The sequence below is a fragment of the Gopherus evgoodei genome, chromosome 16, assembly GCF_007399415.2.
Source record: "Gopherus evgoodei ecotype Sinaloan lineage chromosome 16, rGopEvg1_v1.p, whole genome shotgun sequence".
Taxonomy (NCBI): Eukaryota; Metazoa; Chordata; order Testudines; family Testudinidae; genus Gopherus; species Gopherus evgoodei.
The window spans coordinates 23,095,225-23,115,273 of record NC_044337.1 but is presented as its reverse complement, the minus strand read 5'-3'; the positions used below and the strand labels follow the sequence as shown (position 1 = coordinate 23,115,273).

The window sequence follows — 20,049 nt, the reverse complement described above, 5'->3', positions numbered from 1 at the left end:
AGCAGGGTTTGGGATGGAGGCTGACAGCTCCCGACCCCCGGTCTGAGGACCCCTGATTTAGATAATCTCTTCTGCAAAGATATTCACAACTCCCTACCCTTGAATGGTCAGCCCTTGCTTCTCCTCCATCAATATTAGAGGGATGGCATTGTTGTAATCCTATGCGCAAAAATTCAGATAGATGTCACATTACAATACAAGTGAAAGGGGTTTTCAAAATAAATGGTCTTAATTCAAACACTTATTTGTGCTAAGGGGACTTGCCCTGAAGAGGACTGGCTGAATCTCTAGTTTTAGACCTGTTCCCTTTTATTAGAATTTCAGAACTATTTACAGCAACAGTAAATAGAATAATACTTTCAAACACCAGACTGGTAGAGAGGATTTCCTTCCAAAGGCAGTCTGCTGTGATGCGTGTGTGGATTCACACCTCTGCTTATTAAGGAGTGCTCTGTAGATACGAGCAGACACTGTTTTGTAAAATATTTCTCACTGGTCTTTGTAATAATTATGATGAAATGCTAATGATTTTAAACCTCAGTTGGCATGTGTTGTAGCAGGTGTTTGCATAGTGTCTGACACACTGGGGTGGTCAGGGAATACTGCATGTGGCAGCTAGCAAAAGGTGGAATGAAGACACACAGGAAATAGTTTGTCCTCAAGGAAATTTGGATGAGAAAAATCAATGTAATATTTTATGAAACAGTAGAACACTTAATTAGGAATGCAGCTCATAGTTCACATTTCTTACATGGGTGAAATTCACTCCTGTGTAAAGGGCCAGCCCCAAACTCCATTGTGCTGCATTAAGTGCTGGCCCTCTGCCCACCAGTGAATTTCACCCTTAGTACACAACTGCCTGAAATCCTAGAGGGGCTGCTCTCTGCACTTCTACAAACTAACCCCAATCCATATTTCCTACTCAGGAGTTTTACTCTGACTGATTGTGTGTAGGTGGCAAATGCTACAGCTACGAAATAATGTTAAAAGCCCAGTATCCAGGCCACTAAGACCATCCTCACTGTAGATTCTGATCAAATAAGTGATCTACCTAAACATTCTGTTTGAAAAAGTTAATACTGTAACTGGTGGTTCGGTCACAACAAGGCACGTAAAATATTCCAGTGGTTTAGTTGTAGAATAATCAAATGTCTAACACACACACTCTCTCTCTAATTTTCCTTCAATGTAAGTGCTGATTCTAATCTGGGCCCTGGAAGGATGGAGCTATAGAAAGCATCTTCCACAAGTGATCAGTCATCCTGTCCTTGCAGTGTAGGGAGAGAGGATTCCTTCCCCCTGCACTGGCAGATTTCTTGGAGTTGCACTGTGCATTAAGTGAAGAAATTAAATGCTTACTCTGTTAACTGGGCCTCCCTGATCTGTCTTCTTGCTGTTGTTTGCTATCTACTACTGGTCAACATGTTTGTGCTGATTACATGGCAGTGAGAATTACTCCTGACATGAACCATCAAATGACAAAGGGAGAGGAAGGATGGGTTCTGTCCCCTCTTTTCCTAAGCAGTGTAGGCTGTGTAACATTTTTGTATACAAACAGCTCAAGCAGTAACTGCCCTCAAAAACTTTCCTTTGTTTCTCTGCCCTTTCTGGCTGAGCTGCTTTCTCCAGGGTTATGCTGCAATCACAAAGCCCAAAACAAGGTTCATTACTCTAGTTACCAGTGAGTGAGCAGCTGCCCCCTCCTGTACAGAACCCAGGTGGTGAATGGGACTGCCCCACAAAGAGCATCTCTGACTTTAACATACACAGACAGAACTGCGGCATTCTAGCAACTGTAATGGCAGAAAACTGCAGCCCCGATCATACCTAGTTCTCATATCAGCCTCTCCGTTGGTGGCAGCTTGATCACGTTCCACAGCTCCACTCGTGCCCCGTCTTTCTCCTGGCGGCTGGGACTGTATGTTCCCTGAGTTGCTCTCCTTTTCTTCATGGCGATCACAGAGGCTGCAACAAGTGCAAGCAGCAGGGTAGCCCCTGCAGCCCCGACTGCTCCCACAACTGAGGAGTTGCTAAGATGCGCCCATGCTGGCTGCTGTGGTGGAACATAGCATGACTGACTTTACTCACAGTGCGCTTTGGTAGAAAGTTGCATAGTTCATGAAAAATCAAAGCCACCAGCAGCCCAGTCTAGCCCCTCCTCCCCCACCACTTCCTTTTATTGCAGTTTTACTAATTTTTACTGCATTTTAGTGTGAGAATTTCCAGGCCAGTGAGCAGAACAAACTATTTTATCAGTTCTCAGTGGAGATGAAAACTGCTTGGTGCAGTGGTTGTGGCTCAAAGTCTCTATTTCATAGAGATGAAGACTGTCTTAAGGCAAATACCACTACACTGCTTCCCCTTGTTGCCTGTTGGGTGATACTGGCCCCATCCCTCAGTCTCAGAGAACAAAGAACAAACATTTGGCAATAGGCACTGAACGAGCACAAGCACTGCAGGTATCTGTCTGCCCCCTCGTAAACAAGGTTATTACTACACAGTTCCTGTGCGGTACCCATGGGAATGTCTAACGTTCTAGCCCAAACAGAGGTTACTTTATAAAACGTGTTGATTGTACAATGACTTCAGTAGTTCCTGACAGTTCCTTCAAATGTTGTGTCTATCAGGAGGCAGGAGTTCACAGCTGCTGTTGCTGTTAAAGACTGCGTTGTGAAAACCGTTTTGGAAACACTCTACCCCTCAGCCCAACAGGGCTGCACAGAAGGCTGTCAGTCAGTTTAACTCTCCAAAAATTCAAATTAATACACAAACTGATCATAAATATCCTCTATACATTTTGACTCAGTATTTAACATTAAAGTAGATAGTTTGCTTTGCAACTCAAGGAAAAGCTTCCTTGCACCTGCAGCAGTTTTCATGTCTAATTAATTTTTCCTTTTGCAGCAGTCTTTAAAAAGGTGACTGCTGTACAAGAGATGGAATGGCGCATGGGACATCTCTTAGCAGGTGCAAACACCTCCATCACCTCAGAGAGCTCCTGTCTCCATAAGAGTCCAGTGGAGCTGTGAAAGGAAGCAGGTCAGGGGGGTTACTTTGAGCCAAAGTCCAGCAGTGTGTAGTTGTCTTGATTAACATGTAACGTGCAGGAACTGCCACTGCTTAAACAATCTGCTGTGTACATGCAAGTCCAGGTCACCACCAATGCCTTAAAGGAACTGAGCTAGAGGAGGGTCTGGTGCTACAAGTGCCTGAAAAATCTCAAGGTCAAAGCAGGTGCATCTCCTTGCCAGGGTGATGCCTATATTAAACGCTCCTCTGGTGGCACCTTTAGGACACTGTCCATCTCCAGGCGAGCTCCTGCCACCTCCTGCTGGCTTGGGCTGTAGGTTCCCTCCGATTGACGCCTCTTCCTTGCAGTGAGAATCATGAATATGAGACCAATAATAAGTAGCAGCAAACAGCCACAGGCTACAGGGGCAGCTACTTCAATTAACGGGAATGGGAAGAAAGCACCTGGAGTCCCTTTCTGCAAAAGAAATTAACGGAGAAACAATGAGACCCCAGCAGTTACAAGGACTCACATGTAGCTTACTTGTGCTCCAGGAGTCAAGGGAGATCTCAGGGAGCCCTCAACCGAGACTAGTGAACAAAAAAAACCAAAGGAGCAGGGGGAGAAAACTGCAACCCAAATGAAAGTAAGAAACACAGAGCTTGTGAGGGCAGCTGCATAGAGAAAAGTCTGGGCTAGCTTCAAGCTTAAATCTCTCCATCAAGCCCGATGTAAATTGAAATAAAAATTCACATAGCTTAATGTTTGGCTAAACAAAAAACAGCCAGCAGTGACCTCTGCATTTTTTACCTTAACCACTCATTAGGGTCAAGCCTAAAGTCCATGTGCATTAAAGACCTTTAGTGCTGCATTTCCAGTCTTCAGGAAGGGTGACACTTAATGTGTGTCATATAGAGAATGTTATCAAGTATGAGCCACCAGTGGGATAGTTAACAGTATTATGATAATTCAGACACAGTCACAAGGACGAAATTATCCCAAGGAAGTGAAGAGTAGGAACTCATTAATGCTGGGAAGCTAAACTGCATCATAGCCCAGCAACCCAACTGTAAAAAAAAACAGCAGCTGTGGTCTGCTCAGCCCTTCAGAAGTCAGTGTTAGAAAAAGTGGAATGGCCCAAATAAGGACCCATGCGCTATATTCCTCACTAACATGGGCCCATCCATTGAGATGCAGATACCTAAGCAATCAAAGCCTGTGCTGGGAATCTTGTACTGTACGGAAACCTATTAACATACTTGTCAGGCTAAAATATAACAAGTTGGTGGGCCTTACTAGCAAGGTACCAAAAATTGACAAGAATATCTAGGGTAATGTAATCCCCAGTAAATCTAGAACTCCCCCTACTGAAGCAAGGGATGCAAAGGGATGGTTTGTTTAATGATGTCTATGCTAGTGGGCTGAAAAAATTATGTGGCTATTAAACTTTCATCTGCAGCAGGATTAAATGTACAGAGCATACTTGCAGAACTGTGTTTGGGACATTAGTTTAAAATAAGCATTACTAAAAACAGATGTTTGCAGGCTCAGCAGTTAATACATCTGACAGCCAGAAGAACGGCTGTATGGTACCCAAGCAGCACAGCAAGAGCATAGCTATCTATCTGACCAGAGGAGGCTTATAAGGAACAAGAAATTTTAAAATATTTCAGGTGAGTTCTGGGCTCTAAATCCCTGCAACTGGACACCTTGTCACTTGTGTTACTAATGTGCAATCATCCAGCCAATTACATAGGAATTTTATTTATTAAAAACAGTACAGGCTCCAGCTTTAAAAAATACCAGCTCAAAAGTGGGACAGCTGGATTCATCTCCCTCCTCCTTTGGGGGGGAGGGGCTAGCAAAAGGTAGGAATTAAGCAGCACCCACTTCGTGCTCTGATCTCATCAGCTTTCACAAGCTAAGCAGGGTTGGGCTAGGTCAGTATGTGGCTGGAAGATTTAAAAGGCAAGATGAGGTTCCTGGAAGAAGTTAATGCATTAATATGTTCACTCCTTTGGCTCCTTTAGGATTAGAGGTGTCCTGAGAGAGATTAATGTCCAAACACATGGTGGGATCTTGAAAGTTGCCTTATTAAAGAAAGTTTGTATTTAAAGGGACAATTAGCCTAAAAAAATCAAAGATGTTACCTAGTAATTGTTACAAGTAGCATCTATAATTCCTTAAAGACATTTGGCAGTACTTGTGTACAGTCAGTGTCACTGTTTCACCAGTTTGTGCTGCTCTGTCACGCAGCAACGCGGGACAATAAAACATTTTTTAAAATAGGGAAATATTTTAAAACCAGAACACGAGGCAGGAGGATTTGAGGGCACATGTGGGACCTGGATGTACTTTTGAATATATTTTTAATTGAATACATTTCCATTTGATGTTTTCCCTTTAAACAAACAACTTTCTCCAGCATTCTCCTATGTAAGTTGAAGTTAAGCACTGAAATAGGAGTCAGGTGTAACTTAGTATAGCACGCAGATTAGTCACATATTGGCACTGCATACATGTGACTCCAGCTCATGAATGCAGACCTGTTGCTGGAGCCTACTCATTTAAAGGTCTCCTTGCCAGTCTGTATTAAGGTTACTGACTGCGTTAGCTGGAAAACAGAGCTCACTGTTTGGAGGAAATGCACAGCAAACTTCCTTCCCCTTATCCAGGCCCCACCACTACCACCCCCCAAAAAATACTAAGAGTTCAGGGTAGAAGAGGAAGAGCATTATATGGAAATGATAGCAAAAAGTAATACAGGAAATCCAAAAGAAGTGTCCTGTGACAGAAGCGAGTCTTGGGATAGCTGAAGGGGGTTTATGCATGCAAACTGGAAAGGTAAAGGTGGCTTCATCATAGCACATGCATTAGATTTTCCCTAAATAAACAGCAACAGCAGTGAACCCTGCCCTGGCACACATGCAGCATTCGCTAGACAGCTTTCCATGCATGGGTTAGTACATTCCCAAGTTACCAGACAAACTACCTACCCATGCAAATGGCTTCAGAACCACAAAAAAGCATGAGTCTGCCTTACTAGCAGCTTGTTTAAGCAAGATTCTAACCCTGCTCTCCCATCCCTTGCTTGCTTCGGTAGAAACAACAAGGCTTAATGAAGACTGTCCATCACACTACCTCTAAGGGTTTAGGAAGAGGATTGGCTCCAGTAGGTAGATAGCATGTTTTTTGTTTGTTTGTTTTTTAAATCACATTTACCTTTGATTTTATCTAATTCCTTCCTCCAGACTCCAGGCACATACAGCTCAACCTAGCAAATGAGCTTAGGAGGGGAAGTGGCTGCTTTTTAACCCATTCACATATGTTAACATGCCAGCTGAAATTCCAGTCTCCAGAAAACAGTTAGTGGGAGAGAGCACGAGGTGGTGGTGGGAATACGATGTAGGAAGTTGCCCTGTATTCTGCTTTATCACAGAACTTTCCAACTGCTTGGCAATTTAAGTACACTTCCTACTGAAATGGATAACATTTCATTATTGTCAATCATTACACCACTGATAAATCGTACCAGAGACATTCAGCTGATAACGATGCCTTGTCCTGTGGACTGGATGCACCTCTCAAACCCTATAATCCAACTGTTTAAGAGGCTTTTCCCATGTGTAATAAGGATCACCTTTCAATAAGAAGCCAGCTACTACTGAATGGCTTTGCTAAAATTCCTTTTCAATTGCTAGGGTCCTGCTAGCATATACCAGATCAAAGAACAGAGTTCATTCTTCTTTTGAATCCAACATGTTTGGCTTTCTTGGAATGTAGTTGGTTTCTATTAATCAGACACGTCTGGATTCAATGGTGGTGGCAGTAATTTTCCATTTCAAGTTTTTTTATACTTATCACCTACTCTGCAGCAAACTGAAGTAGATTTTAGAATATGGACAAAGAATCCAATATGTTAAAGTGGCAACAGTCTTGGGGATTTATACACATCAGCCTGGCTACTGTGCAGCTCCATTTACTTTAGATGTAATTTGGTTTCCTTGTTTTCCTTTTGAAATGGCTGCAACTGAGGCTTTGGGTTGCCATTTTCAGCAGTAGTTATGGGAAAGCAGCTGCATCAGTAGGCACACACGCAACCCCTCCCCTCTTTGGGCCCAACTACAGTGTTTTTGGTTGTCACCCAGAGATTGGTTCAACCTGAGGAGAGGCTAACAACCAACAGCCACAGTGTCTAGATAAGCCACTACAGACTCAGAAAAGTATCTGCAACATTTATTTAAAATGCTAGAAAACTAGAACCCCCTGAGTGTAATATTCATGCTACAGTGATGCCAAACAGTGCACCTCACTCTCCAGCCTGCTCTGTGTGTGGTGGTTGAATTTCCCTTAGCCAGCTTCATGCAGGAATCCTAAATGTGTCAAGAAACGTAGGATATTCCACTGATATCCTAGAATCAGCAGGCTCAGCCTGCCTCATACTGACCAAACTGCCTCTCCTGCTCGCTCCTTACAACCTAAGCAGCTAGGATAGAAGGAGAGAGCAGACCTTATGCTAATAAGAGGGGGAAAGGACCTGCTTACATCAACATCACAGTGCTCTCCAGTGTAGCTGGCACTGCATACACACTGGTACTTGTTCACAGAGTCCTGGCATGTCCCTCCATTCTGGCATGGGTTTGGCTCACACTCATTGATGTTAATTTGACATCTGGAGGGAGAAAAGGTGTTAGAATTAACTAAAATAATGTGCTTGAGGACACACTTTGATCCTACAGAATTGTCCTTTGGTGCAAAAGCCTCTATTGCAGTGGTTCTCAACCGTTCCAGACTACTGGTACCCATGGCTGAATTAACCTTTTGTGGGCCTGGCACCAAACATATTTGTGGGCCCCCCAGGGAATGATTTTAAAAGGGGCTGAGGGTAGAAGCCCAGTGGGGCAGAGATTCCAGCCCTCCGGGGTGGGTGTTGGGAGTGGGAAAGGTGGAGGCTAATGTGGTTACTCCTATAACCGGACGTTTAGTTTCCAGGTTATAGGAAACGCACACTCCTGGTTGAGAATCACTGGTCTATAGGACCTTGCAGGAATTACTTCCAAAAGGCAAAATAGTTTGAAAAATTCACCCATTCACACACATTTCCTTCCACTATCTCCAGCTGAGAAAAAGCCAGTGGAGCTCTTCGGGCTAGGCACTGAACTCTAGTGAGGCGAGTGGCCACTGAGGTCAGCGTTTGAAAGAGCAGAGGATAAACAAATGTTTGCAGTTTCTGTTGCAAAATGGTCATCTTTGGTTTTGAGGCAATTCCCTGTAGTTGGGTGGCCCATGCTGGGTTTCCCCCTTTAACCAGGGCCAATGATTGGAGGGGGGAAGCCGGTACAAATTACTGGGGCCCAGCAGTCCAGAAGGGGACTCGGGGCCCGGCTTCCCTAGCCCAGTTTAGCTGGTCCGCCCTTGCTTGGGGGGACCTGAAATTTTTTTCACAGGGTCTGAACCCACTCTTGGCGGCCCTGCCTCTAACACAGCAGTCAGTATCACTGTGCACCCGAATTTACATCACCATTGTTATCAGTACACAAGCTGGCTCTAACTACAACACGCCAAACACAGACATTTCAAAAATGAAGGAACGGCACACGTTCTGGGAGGATGGGCAGTACCATTACCATGCGTCAGGACTGCCTCTTCCACAGCGTGGCTGGGTGACAATTTAGGAGTAATCATTTCAGTTGTAGGGGGCGGGGAGGACAAATAACTGTGATGAAAAGTATTTGCGAGCCTGCTCCAACAGTCTCCACTGTAGGAAATCTGATATTTGGGCATTAGTATCATCTGCAGTTATAGGCAGCGTCAGGGAACGGCATGTCTTACTTCCTTCCGGTGAAGCCTGGCTTGCAGGTGCAGTTGGCTCCCCATGTCCCACTGGTACATTTGCCTCCATTCAGACAGGTAAAGTTTTTGCCGCACTGTTGAGGTGGAAACAGCCATCTGGCAAAACCACAACCACACACATTAAAGCTGTCCTATTCAAAGGAGCAGGAATGCCAGCTATCACTGAGGGAAAGGAGCAATAGTGCACCCTGGAACAGTGGACAAGAGATATTCCTGACCAGCAGTTTCGAACAATCACAGATACAACAAACCTCTGAGAGCCCATCCAATTCTCCTAGGCTATGTCTACATTAGGATTTTGCCCCTAAAACTTCCCAATCTTGCTAACACTGATGCAGCTCTACTGGTCATGGCAATGTTGGGCACACAAGTGGAGACCAGGCATCACTACCACATTGACCAACCCCTCCTTCTCCCAGACGGACTAGAAGACAGACAGAGTGGTTAAAATGCTGGCAAACTGTCTTCACTTGCATGCCCACTGTCACTACTCCCAGCAATGCTGCAATAGTAATGGATATTTTTAGGAGTCCTAGTGTAGACGAGATCAATAAAGTTCAATTGTGTACTTGTTTACCAAGGTCTCAGTGCTCTAGTATCCTGTCTACATAACACATTGTTTTCTAGTTCTTTTATTCATTAGAAACATTCTTTCACTTCCAAAAAAAACGCTGGAGTCTATCTAAACTAACAACAAAATTTGCTCTCTGCTCCAAAAGTACAGCTCTCAACCAGGCTGCCACTCATGCTGTGTCCTCTCAGGTCCTTGGAGTTCCTCAAATACCTGGGATGCTTGAGTCATCAATTAAAAAGCAAAATACAGAAAAATAATGCTATACCACACTCTCCTCAGGGACAATTCCATTACAGTCACCAAGGGCCATGCATAAATAAGTCCCATGCTCTTTCTAGCAGATTGAGCTCAAGTTCATTGTCATAGATGCTGATGTGTGTTTCAAGGAATGGGATCCTGTTCAATACAGGGGGATAAACACACACACATTTTTTATATACATAGTACAAGTATGTTGTGCCTTGGGGGGAAACTGGGTCTCTGTGGGATGTGACACAAAGAGATTATGTTAGTTATTGGGGGCAAGGGAGAATCAGCTCTAATCTGCTGTTCTTGTTTATATATATAAAAAACCTAGGTGCTATATTGAGTCACAAACTGAATAAGAGTCAGCAGTGTCAGGCACTTGCAGAAAAGGCTAACATCCTTTAGGGTGTATTAACAGGAATGTTGTAAGGAGGAGACAGTTGTCCTGCTCTCTTCGGCTATGGTGAGATCTGGAGCACTGCATCCAATCCTGAGCGCCACACTTTAAGAAAGATGCAGACAAATTGAAGAGTCCAGAGGAAAGGTTCAAAAAAACTGAGCACATTTAGTCTTGAGAAAAGAAGACTGAGGGTGGACCCAATAACAGTCATCAAATGTGTTATGAGCTGTTATAACCAGGACAGTGACCAACTGTTGCCCATGACCACTGAAAGCAGCATGAGTGATGATAGGCTTAATCTGCAGCAAGGGAGATTTAGGTTAGATATGAGGAAAAACTTTTTATCTATAAGGGTACAGGCCTCTAAGAGTGGTTGTGGAATTCTCATCATTGGAGGTTAAGAACAGGTTGAACAAACACCCATCAGTGATCATCTAGATTTACTTGGTCCTGCCTCGCAGAGGTGGCTGGACTTGGTGACCTCTCAAGGTCCATTCCACTCCTACATTTCTATGATTCTAGAACCTGTCCATCATTGAATACTTCCTGTCCATAATTGAATACTTCCTGTCCTGAGACTTGGAGCTGGAGACCTGGAGGGCTGAGAAGGTGAGTTTATTTTTTGAGGAAGGAAGGAAACTTCTCTCTAGCAGGCTGTTCTTGTTTGTTTACTCTAAAAGCAACGGTCTGAATCTGTTCAGAGGTTTGGAATGTTAGAAGAGGTCCTGCAGGAGATGAATTTGTGGATAGAATGTAGATGAGGACAGGTGGCAAGACATGCACAATAAATGCACTTTACCACATGGTTCTGCAATTTAGCATGTAGCTGTCACTACTGAAGAATGGCCCTTCTTCCAAGGTGCTGAGCAGCCTTCAACAGGATTGGAGGTTGCCCACCACCTTCCAAATGGCAATAAGCACCTTATGGGATCAGGGCCACAGTATGCAAAATACGCCAAGCCTTCTAGACACCTGCCGGTCACAGACTCACAGTACATCTCACTCATCATTGACCTTTCAGCACCAGAATATTTTTTAAACATCTTGGTAAGGTAAAATCCAAGACACCTGGAAGCTACTTTATCCCCAGCATCACTGGCAAACCAAGAAGGGTACCTACTCGCAGCGAGGTCCTGAGTACTGAGCTGGGCACTTGCAGGAGTAGCTGTAAACCCCGTCAACACAGGTCCCTCCATTTAAGCACTGGTGTCGCATGCAATCGTCCACATTGATGTTACATTTCTTCCCAATGTAGCCCCGGAAACAGTCGCACTGAAAATCTGCCACTGAGTCCATGCAGTCCCCATGGACACACGGGCTGGACTTGCAGTCATCTATGTTAGACTCGCACAGAGGCCCCTCCCATCCGACACTGCAGGCGCATCGGAAGGAGTTAAACAAGTCCTCACAAGTGCCCGCATTGAGACAAGGGCTCGAAGCACACACATCAGCCCCAGTGCAGCCCAGCTGGATGTGTCCCCTGCTAGACTGCAGGAACTGCTCTGGCTGAGGGTAAGAGAGCTGGCCAGTGAACGGCAGATATACTCCCCCTATGTTCACATGTCCAAGGCAGCCTGTGAAGTTCTCAGCTAGTACAATCAGCACATTGTTCTTTAAGAAGTCCAGGTTCCCAGCATTCCCCTGGAGAGTCACGTTCACAGAACCATCCAAATGAATTAGCCACCTTGAAGACATCACAGACGGCTCTTCCATAGAGAGAGAGACTCTGTGCCAGGAGCCATCCGCGATGGGTGTCTGACTCAGGAAACTGACCCCTTCAATGCTGTTCCCACTTCTAATATCCACAAGCAGAGTGGAGTTCTGAATAGCAATTTGGAGGGAGTCCACCTCTTCAGTAGCCCAGAGCAAAATGGCGTCTTCATCCCTGGTTTTAAATTCTAGGTGGAGGCTGTTGAGAGCTCTGGTGACAGAAGCATTGGTGGTGAACTCAATGGCAGCATTGCCATGAAATGTAGCATTAGCCAGACCTGAAATTAGAGAGAGCATTAGGGCTTTGAGGGATGTTAAGTGTCACATTTGATAAGAGCCACATGGCAAACTCCTGGAAGACTCTATCCCATTAGTATCCTGGGAAGCTGTGTGGGGAGGTGGGGTTTGCACCTCATCCTATACTTTAAAGCCGTAGCAGCTGGTGACATTAAAGCTCTTAGCTATGATTGGCTTCCTGTCTAACAAATCTCTCATGAGGCCAAGATGATCTAACTGGCCTTCTCCATCTTGCTGCTGTGGTTATCTCCTAGCTGACTCAGAATCTGCTGTCATACACAAATGTAAATGCTCTGCAAAATAACCTGAGCTTCTGGAATTGGTAGGACATTAAATGAAAAGGGCTGATCTTACACTGATTGCACCTTAGCATCATTATAATCAGTGCCAGAAATGGACAACTGTCTCTTTCCTAAGAAGGTGAAAGCAGCAAAAAGAAAATGCTTAAGCACTCTCTCTTCACTATTACAGTCTAGGTGGCAAAACCGTCTGGAGCACAGACCTGAGACAGCACACAGCATGTGGCATTCTTAGTTTGCTGAGCTGAGCTCCTCCCTCTGTATTTCTTTAGTTTCCCAAGTGCTTCTGGCAGTTATTGCAACAGTGATAACTGGAAATATTGACTAATTAAAGACCGCCAGCTATGAAGCCTTTTCCTGCACATAGTCAGGAGGGCAGCACTTACATACGTATCCTGCTGGAACATCCACGCAGGAAGTGGCTTTGGGACACGGGTCACTGGCACACCAGACTCTCTCCTCACAGGTTTTCCCAGTGAAATTTGCTGGACAACTGCAACTGAAGTCATTCCAGGTGATAGCGCATGTGCCACCATTGTGACATGGCCCAGACTGAAAAACAGGAGAGCTTATATTTAGGAGGAGCATGGTTCATCTTTGGATAAAAGAAATGGAGTTTGGTGGAGGGAAATGTGACATTCAACACTTGTATGAATGGTGTTTGAATTGGGGAGGGGAGATATTGCAGTAATGCTGATAAGAACAATGAGCTAGAGACAGCAGAAATATCCTCTGAAACCAACACCTGGTTGGGATCTTTCCTCTCTCCCCAGGTCCTGCTACATCTGTGATCACTCAAAAATGAGTTTCCTCAGTTTTAAGAGAGCTGCTGGCCTCTGTGGGAACCTCCTAATTTAGAATTCACTTTCTCCCTTGATGCACAATAATCTGTATTTGCTGACCTTCACGTGATGCTGCAAATCTCATCTACTTGAACAGTGTTTGGAGATGGTACAAGTATATTGTGCTTTGGGGGAAAATTGGGTCTCTGTGGGATCTGACACAAGGAGATTATGTCAGTTATTGGGGGCAGGGGAGAATCAACTCTAATCTGCTGTTCTTGTTTTGTTATGGGCTATGCTGTTGATTACCTACCAGGGCCTACCATGTTTGGATCAACATCTTTTTGTATATGGTCTTTGTGTGTTCAAATCAAAGCAAAGGGCTATATAGCTTCCCAGAGCCTAACTCCTACAAAAACTCTCAGTTCTTGGTTTTAAAACGTCACCCTGTGAAATAAATGCACTAAGGTGCAGAGATGAGAAAAATGTCATGGAGTAGGACCTGAATGAACTCAAAGTTATGGATCACACACAAACAGAGGCAAGACATGTTCCATACTACACCTCTCATAGGAAATTAGGGCCTTCCCTTCCAACACAGCCTCTCCTTTGCTGCCCAGTCCTTTGATAGCATGAAGATTGCAAGGAAACATTGGCTATTGGTGAATCAGGAAACCTCATGGTGCTAGGTAATTGCTGATTAATTACATGCAGTTGAGAATAGTCATCATGAGCTAAAGGCCAATTCTAAGTCATTTAAAACAAATAGAGAAGGTGCCAATCCCTGCAGGTTCCATTAAAACTCCTTTAATTGAAGCGTTGATGTTCAGTGGCATCTGAACACAGCACATCATAATAATAACCCTTGGCACCTATATAGCGCATTCCCTTTCCAAAGTGCTGTGCGAAGAGTGGCTAATTATAACCAACTAAAATAACTTCGCTGGAGTTCACAGGTGCAGGTGAAAACAAAACTGTGAGGCACAGAAGGAAGTGTGAGAAACATAGGAGGCAAGTTGCAAAAGTCCCTGAAAACAACACAAGCAGTGGTTTCCAGGGTGACGCTCCCACCAGCAGAAGCAGAGCAGCAAGAGGTGGCAATAGCTCCCTGCAACAGGTGCAATGAATTCAGGCAGAGTTGGGAGAGGCAGCAGCGGGAGCACAGCCTAGCACCCTTCACATACAGCAGGAAGGAGAGAGAGTCCCCCACCAGACACATCCTGACTCCCCTGATGGTACGGATAGACTCAATTATTGTTAAAGAGATGGAGCACTAGGGGCAGGAGGAGAGAGTGTATTTGGAGAGTGGGAGTTGAGAAAGTTAAAGGATTGGGTGTATGTTCCTAGAAGTGTGTTGTTTGGGGTGCATAGATAGAGCATGGGGATAAAGAAGAGGTGGACTGGTCAGTGTGTTTGCAGGATGGGGGTGGTTTGGAAATGTTGCATGCATTGGGTGTGGATTTCAGCTCCAGAGGGAGTGGTCGGTAGAAGTACGTGAAGGAGATGGATTAGATGTGGAACGTTTGGGGTCTTTCAGCTTTCTCCTTCAACCAGGGTCGGCGCTTCCATTCAGGCGACCTAGACGATCGCCTAGGGCGCTAGGATTTGGGAGGGCGGCAGACTGCTCTGGTGGACCTCCCACAGGCGTGCCTGTGGAGGGTCCGCTGGTCCTGTGGCTCCGGTGGGAGCATCTGCAGGCACGCCTGCGGCAGGTCCACCGGAGCCGCAGGACCGGCAAGCCGGCCCTGCGCCTAGGGCGCCAAAAACCCTGGCACTGCTCCTGCCTTCAACAGTTAAACACACATTTTTCCTGAAATCATACCAGTGAAACAGCCAAACTGCTGTACAGCCATGGAGGCTTGCTTGTAATAAACAACCATGCACAGTGCAGAGAGCAGTGAGAGTCTGTACCTTGCAGGTGTCATCGGAGATGCAGCCCGGAGCGAGGTTAGTGGTTTGTCCCATGTACACCTTTTGTGGCAGACTGTAGTTCTCAGCCTGAGTAGGAAAGAACTCCATTCGGTGGTTGTTGAGCTGGAAATCTTGAAGACAACCTTTAAAATATCCTCCCCATGTGCTCACATGATCTTGGTGAGGAAGTCCACCAACATATACCTCAAAACCAACTACAAGAGGCAGCACTGCCAGCTGCCCTACCTCCACATCTCGGTCTGAATGGCTGGCATGAACTCTTCCTCCCTGGAAGGTGAGAGTTACCAGATATCTCCTCCCATCAGCCAGGTTTTCTGAGAAAGTCACAGCATTTGCAGATGATGTTGCTATCTGGAGCTGGCCACTCTTCAGATATACAGTGAGGCAGGGGTCAGTTCCATTGCTGATTTGCAGCACTAGGCCACTTAGCTTCAGAGTACGGATAAAAAAGGAGATGTTGAAGTTTGAACCAGGATTATCAGCAATTGTGAAGGAAGCAAAGCTGGAGGAATCTTCCAAGCCAAACGTTCCTGCTGGGTACTCTGGAAGGGAAAGGAAAGACACATCAGTTCTGTAAGGCAGGGCAATGCAGGTGGTCTGGGGATGTTTTGAGCTCCAACCCTTGCATGACTTCTCCTCTTTCAAACTTGCTTTCCGCTGTGTATCACAGGACTGGACCCTGCTCCTAGAGACTCTGGGCAAGGCAAGTGCCAAAAACTAAGGGTGTGAACTATTCACAGAAAGCAGGTGAGCCTCTCTCTTCCTTCAGGACAGTAACTCACACACACGGCACACTAAGGAAGAGTTCATGTATCATGGCCCTGACAAGTGGCACATTAATTTGGGAAATTTTAAGCTACAAAGCTGCTTTTAAAATTCCCAGCCCCCACAACATCACAGGAGCTTTTGTACTTGCTATGTTTAGAGAATGGGAGCGAAACCAGAAACTGACAACAGTATTAATACAAGCCCTGCAGGACTGTGAAAATGCATCAGGAATAATCTCAACTCAGATTTCCAATAAAACAGTTACCTTTAGCATTGAGCATTTTATCTACAAATACAACATGTTCCTTTTCACCCTGAACTTGAGATGGGCAAGTAACAGGTTTTCCTAGTGAAATGGCTTCACTGCCCTTCTGTAATTGCTGTGATCTGGTGCAAAGAGGAGGTCAGGGCATCTGGCTCTGGTTGCAATATTTACACCATGTAACTGACAATCATTCTAGCAGGGGCCAGCTCTGTTTAGTCACAACATAAAGAGGATTTGATTGAAAATCTATTTACAGAGGGTGCAATTTCAGTTCCAACCATGGTTACACAGAAAATGCTGTTGCTTCCAAAGCCAGTGTCACTTTAGATCTCTAGACTGCTCATCACCAGAGGAGTAGGCAGATGCCATCATTTCGCCCTTACCATGTGAACAAGTCTGGCCTTCATAAGGCCTAGTGCAGTCACACCTAAAGGTTGCCCAGAGGTCCACACACAGGCCTCTCTGAGAACAGGGCTGGGAGTGGCACCATTCTGTCCTGTTGCAGCCCAGCTCCACTGGAGAGGATTCGCGGTGGGGTATATCCAAGGGAAGAATAGCCTGATAATCAATCTCCAGGTCCTCCAGGCAGCCGATGAAACTCTCCCGGCTCCATGTATTGTTAGCTGTCAAGTCTCCATCAACTCCCCCGATGTAAGTTTTTAGGAAGGCAGGTGAGAGAGAAGCAACACCGTCTCTGGTAGGGAAGTCCTGCAGGCAGACTCCTGTGTTGCAAGCTTTATGCCAGAGCTTTAACTGTAGAGAGTCCTGCAGAAGAACCTCAGCTTTGTGCCACTGGCCATCATCAACCCTCAGCCCCTTCAAGAGCAAAGAGGATTCAGCATCGTCTCTCCTTAGCCCCAAATGCAGCATGCCATCAAAGAGCTCCAGGAACAGGTATTCTGCTTCATTGCCTCGGTAGAAGAGGATGGCATCAGGCAAGGTGGTTCGGAACCGGAGAGACACCATGGCCAGGTAGTCCTCTGCCATATCCCTCCTGCTCCGATTATTATTCATGGGCATGTCAATAAAGATATACCCTCGGGAACTGAAGGAAAACGTTGTTGACGTTGAGCATTTGGCATCGTAGAAACCAGGCTGGCACTGGCAAAGGTGTCCATGGGTCTCAGCTTGGTATGTTGGGATGCACAAGGCCTCGTTCTGGCAAGCATGCATCTGGCACCCAGTAAGCTCAACAGAGCAGTTCTTCCCTCCCCATGTGATGCCATCCTGACTAGGGGCACAGTAGCAAAAGTAGTCAGCAATGGCATCCTTACAGGTAGCCCCATTCTCGCAGGGGTCAGTCTTGCATTCGTCGATGTTGACAGCACATTCCACACCTGGGAAACAGAGTAAGAAACAGGATCTTATTGTAGGTGATTAATAAGATTAAGAAGATTGGGACTTTTTATCTTGGAAAATAAATGACTATGTGTGGGGGACATGATAGAAGTCTATAACATCATAACTGGTGTGGAAAAAATAAATAAGGAAATGTTATTTAGTCCTCCTAACACAGGAACTAGGGGTCACCAAATGAAATTAATAGGCAGCACGTTTAGAACAAACAAAAGGAAATATTTCTTCACACAATGCACAGTCAACCTGTGGAACTCTTTGCCAGAGGATGTTGTGAAGGCCAAAACTATAACAGGCTGAAAAAAGAACTAGAGAAGTTCATGGAGGATAGGTCCATCAATGGCTATTAACCAGGATGGGCAGGGATGGTGTCCCTAGCCTCTGTTTGCCAGAGGCTGGGAATGGGTGACAGGGGATGGATCACTTGACAATTACCTGTTAATTCCCTGTGAAGCACCTGGTACTGGCCACTGTCAGAAGACAGATGGACCTTTGGTCTGACCCAGTATGGCCATTCTTATGTGATTGGGGCTCCCTCTCCCAAAGCAGCAAATTGGTCACACTGAAGTCAGCACCTTGGCTCACTGCCATACAGTGAAACCACTCTCAGGCCTTCAAGGAGCAGTTGAATTTTGGGATTACGGTCATCACCAAGTAGGAGATTTTTCACAAATAGAAGAGTAGGCTTATGCACAGAATAGGACAGCGATATATGGACCCATCTGAATTAGCAACCAAAGACAGACTAACCCAGGGATCCCCAACGCGGTGCCCGCAGGCACCATGGCACCTAAATGTGCCCGCGTCCTGGCCGGCGGTGGAGCATCCGCCAAAATTTTTCAGCGGCGTTTCGACAGCAACACCTCTCGATGACGTCACTTGTTGGCGGCAAGTGGCGTCATCGAGAGGCATCGCCGCTGAAACACTGCAGAAATTTGGCCCCTCGATGACGCCACTTGCGACCGACAAGCAACGTCACTGAGAGGCATCGCTGCCGAAACGCCACAGAAATTTGGCAGCATTTCGGCAGATGCTTCACTGCCACCACGGTGGTGCCAGACGAAAAGGTTGGGGACCACTGGACTAACCTATTGCCATAGAGATCAGTTAATGAAATCAAAGTACACCGCTATCTCGATAAAACGCCACCCAATATAACAAGAATTTGGATATAATGCAGTGAAGCAGTGCTCCGGGGGGCGAGGCTGCACACTCCGGTGGATCAAAGTAAGTTCAGTATAACATGGTTTCACCTATAACACGGTAAGATTTTTTGGCTCCCAAGGACAGCGTTATATCAAGGTAGAGGTGTATTTGGATCCCATTTCTAAATAAATTTTGAATAAAAACCACAGAGACTGCTCAAAGACTGCCAGATTTCTATTTCACTTAATCCCTCCTCCTAGACCCTCCTTCCACCCCTCCCTCTTCATGCACGTCTGCTATTTTATTGCTGTAACCCTCATCCCATGTGAAATCTATGTAAATACTGTCTGGTCTTTCAACTTTGATGGGTTGTAAAATTGCACAACTGCAATTTTCTATTGGAGACCCCATGAAACATGCAGTATTTGGCACATACACAAGCTGTAAGTCATTTACCTTTTTGTACTTTTCATTGTCTCTTTATGAAAATTAATAAAAAGATTAATCACAAGAAGAATTCAGTGCATTTAAACCAGACTGCTGAGGGGCGCACATAGTGCACAGAGCACCACAATACACAACTATTCAGGCAAGTAAATGGAAACAAAATGGAAGAGTTAATCCAATAATTCCTAAAACAATGCTTGGCAGCCATGGTCATAAACATTAATGAAGTTCAATTCACCACCAAAGAAAAATAAGTATATGCCCCAAAGGCACGCGCTGGGCCAAATTCAACATTGTCCAGTCTCACTGAAGTCACTAGGGTAAAAAGCCATTGCACTTTATCCTACAGACACTAACCACAGACCAGTAGAACATGGGAAGGTTAGGAGATATTACAACCAGATCTGCCAGCAAGTGGCTTCAGACTGATGAAGAAAAAACACACTCTGATTAGATGTCAGTCCACCGTTCATCGAGCCCATAACATCCGTTTCCACTAATCTTCAGAGACAGCCACATGGATAAACCCAGTATGGATTATCCAGATCTAAATGCATTACACAGAGTCCAGCTAGCAAGGATGGGAACAAAGAAAAGAAGGAATCCAAGCACAAAGGAAATGAATGAAAACAAATGACATTTAAAAAGAAAAGCCATTAAAGCACTAGGGTGAACATGATGAAGAGATGTAAATAGTAGCCTGAGGGGAGAGCTGAGGGGAGATGGAGGTGCTGCATTAGGAGCTGATGACCTGTAATATAAATCTCAGCAAAGAAATGGTGTTTCTTGAATCCCTGTGCCAATTCAGTGACATAGTTCCCAGCAATGTCTTGCAGTAAACCTCAAAACATTTAGTGTCCCCCAAACTAGCTAAGTTAGTTTACTCCCTTCAGGCCCTCCCTGGATAGGTCTCCTGTGGCCCTTCAGACCAAGCATTCAGCTGTTGCTGAAGAGATGCCAATCT

At 45.3% G+C, this 20,049-nt stretch overlaps 1 protein-coding gene across 3 annotated transcripts in view; it reads right to left on the bottom strand.

Moving 5' to 3' along the window:
* Positions 1 to 20,049, bottom strand: part of CRB2 (crumbs cell polarity complex component 2) — a 57,832-nt gene continuing 37,783 nt past the window's right edge. Inside the window, exons 7-13 of one of the 3 annotated variants that reach the window (XM_030535956.1) lie at positions 16,520 to 17,473; positions 15,083 to 15,645; positions 12,776 to 12,941; positions 11,204 to 12,071; positions 8,843 to 8,959; positions 7,556 to 7,682; positions 1 to 2,053 (exon numbers count right to left, since the gene is read on the bottom strand). In XM_030535956.1, coding sequence (XP_030391816.1) covers positions 1,835 to 2,053; positions 7,556 to 7,682; positions 8,843 to 8,959; positions 11,204 to 12,071; positions 12,776 to 12,941; positions 15,083 to 15,645; positions 16,520 to 17,473 — 3,014 coding nt within the window. In that variant the 3' untranslated portion in view covers positions 1 to 1,834. Of the gene's footprint in view, positions 2,054 to 2,928; positions 3,488 to 7,555; positions 7,683 to 8,842; positions 8,960 to 11,203; positions 12,072 to 12,775; positions 12,942 to 15,082; positions 15,646 to 16,519; positions 17,474 to 20,049 lie in introns of those variants that run through there. The other 2 variants (XM_030535955.1, XM_030535957.1) reach the window with 2 other exon arrangements.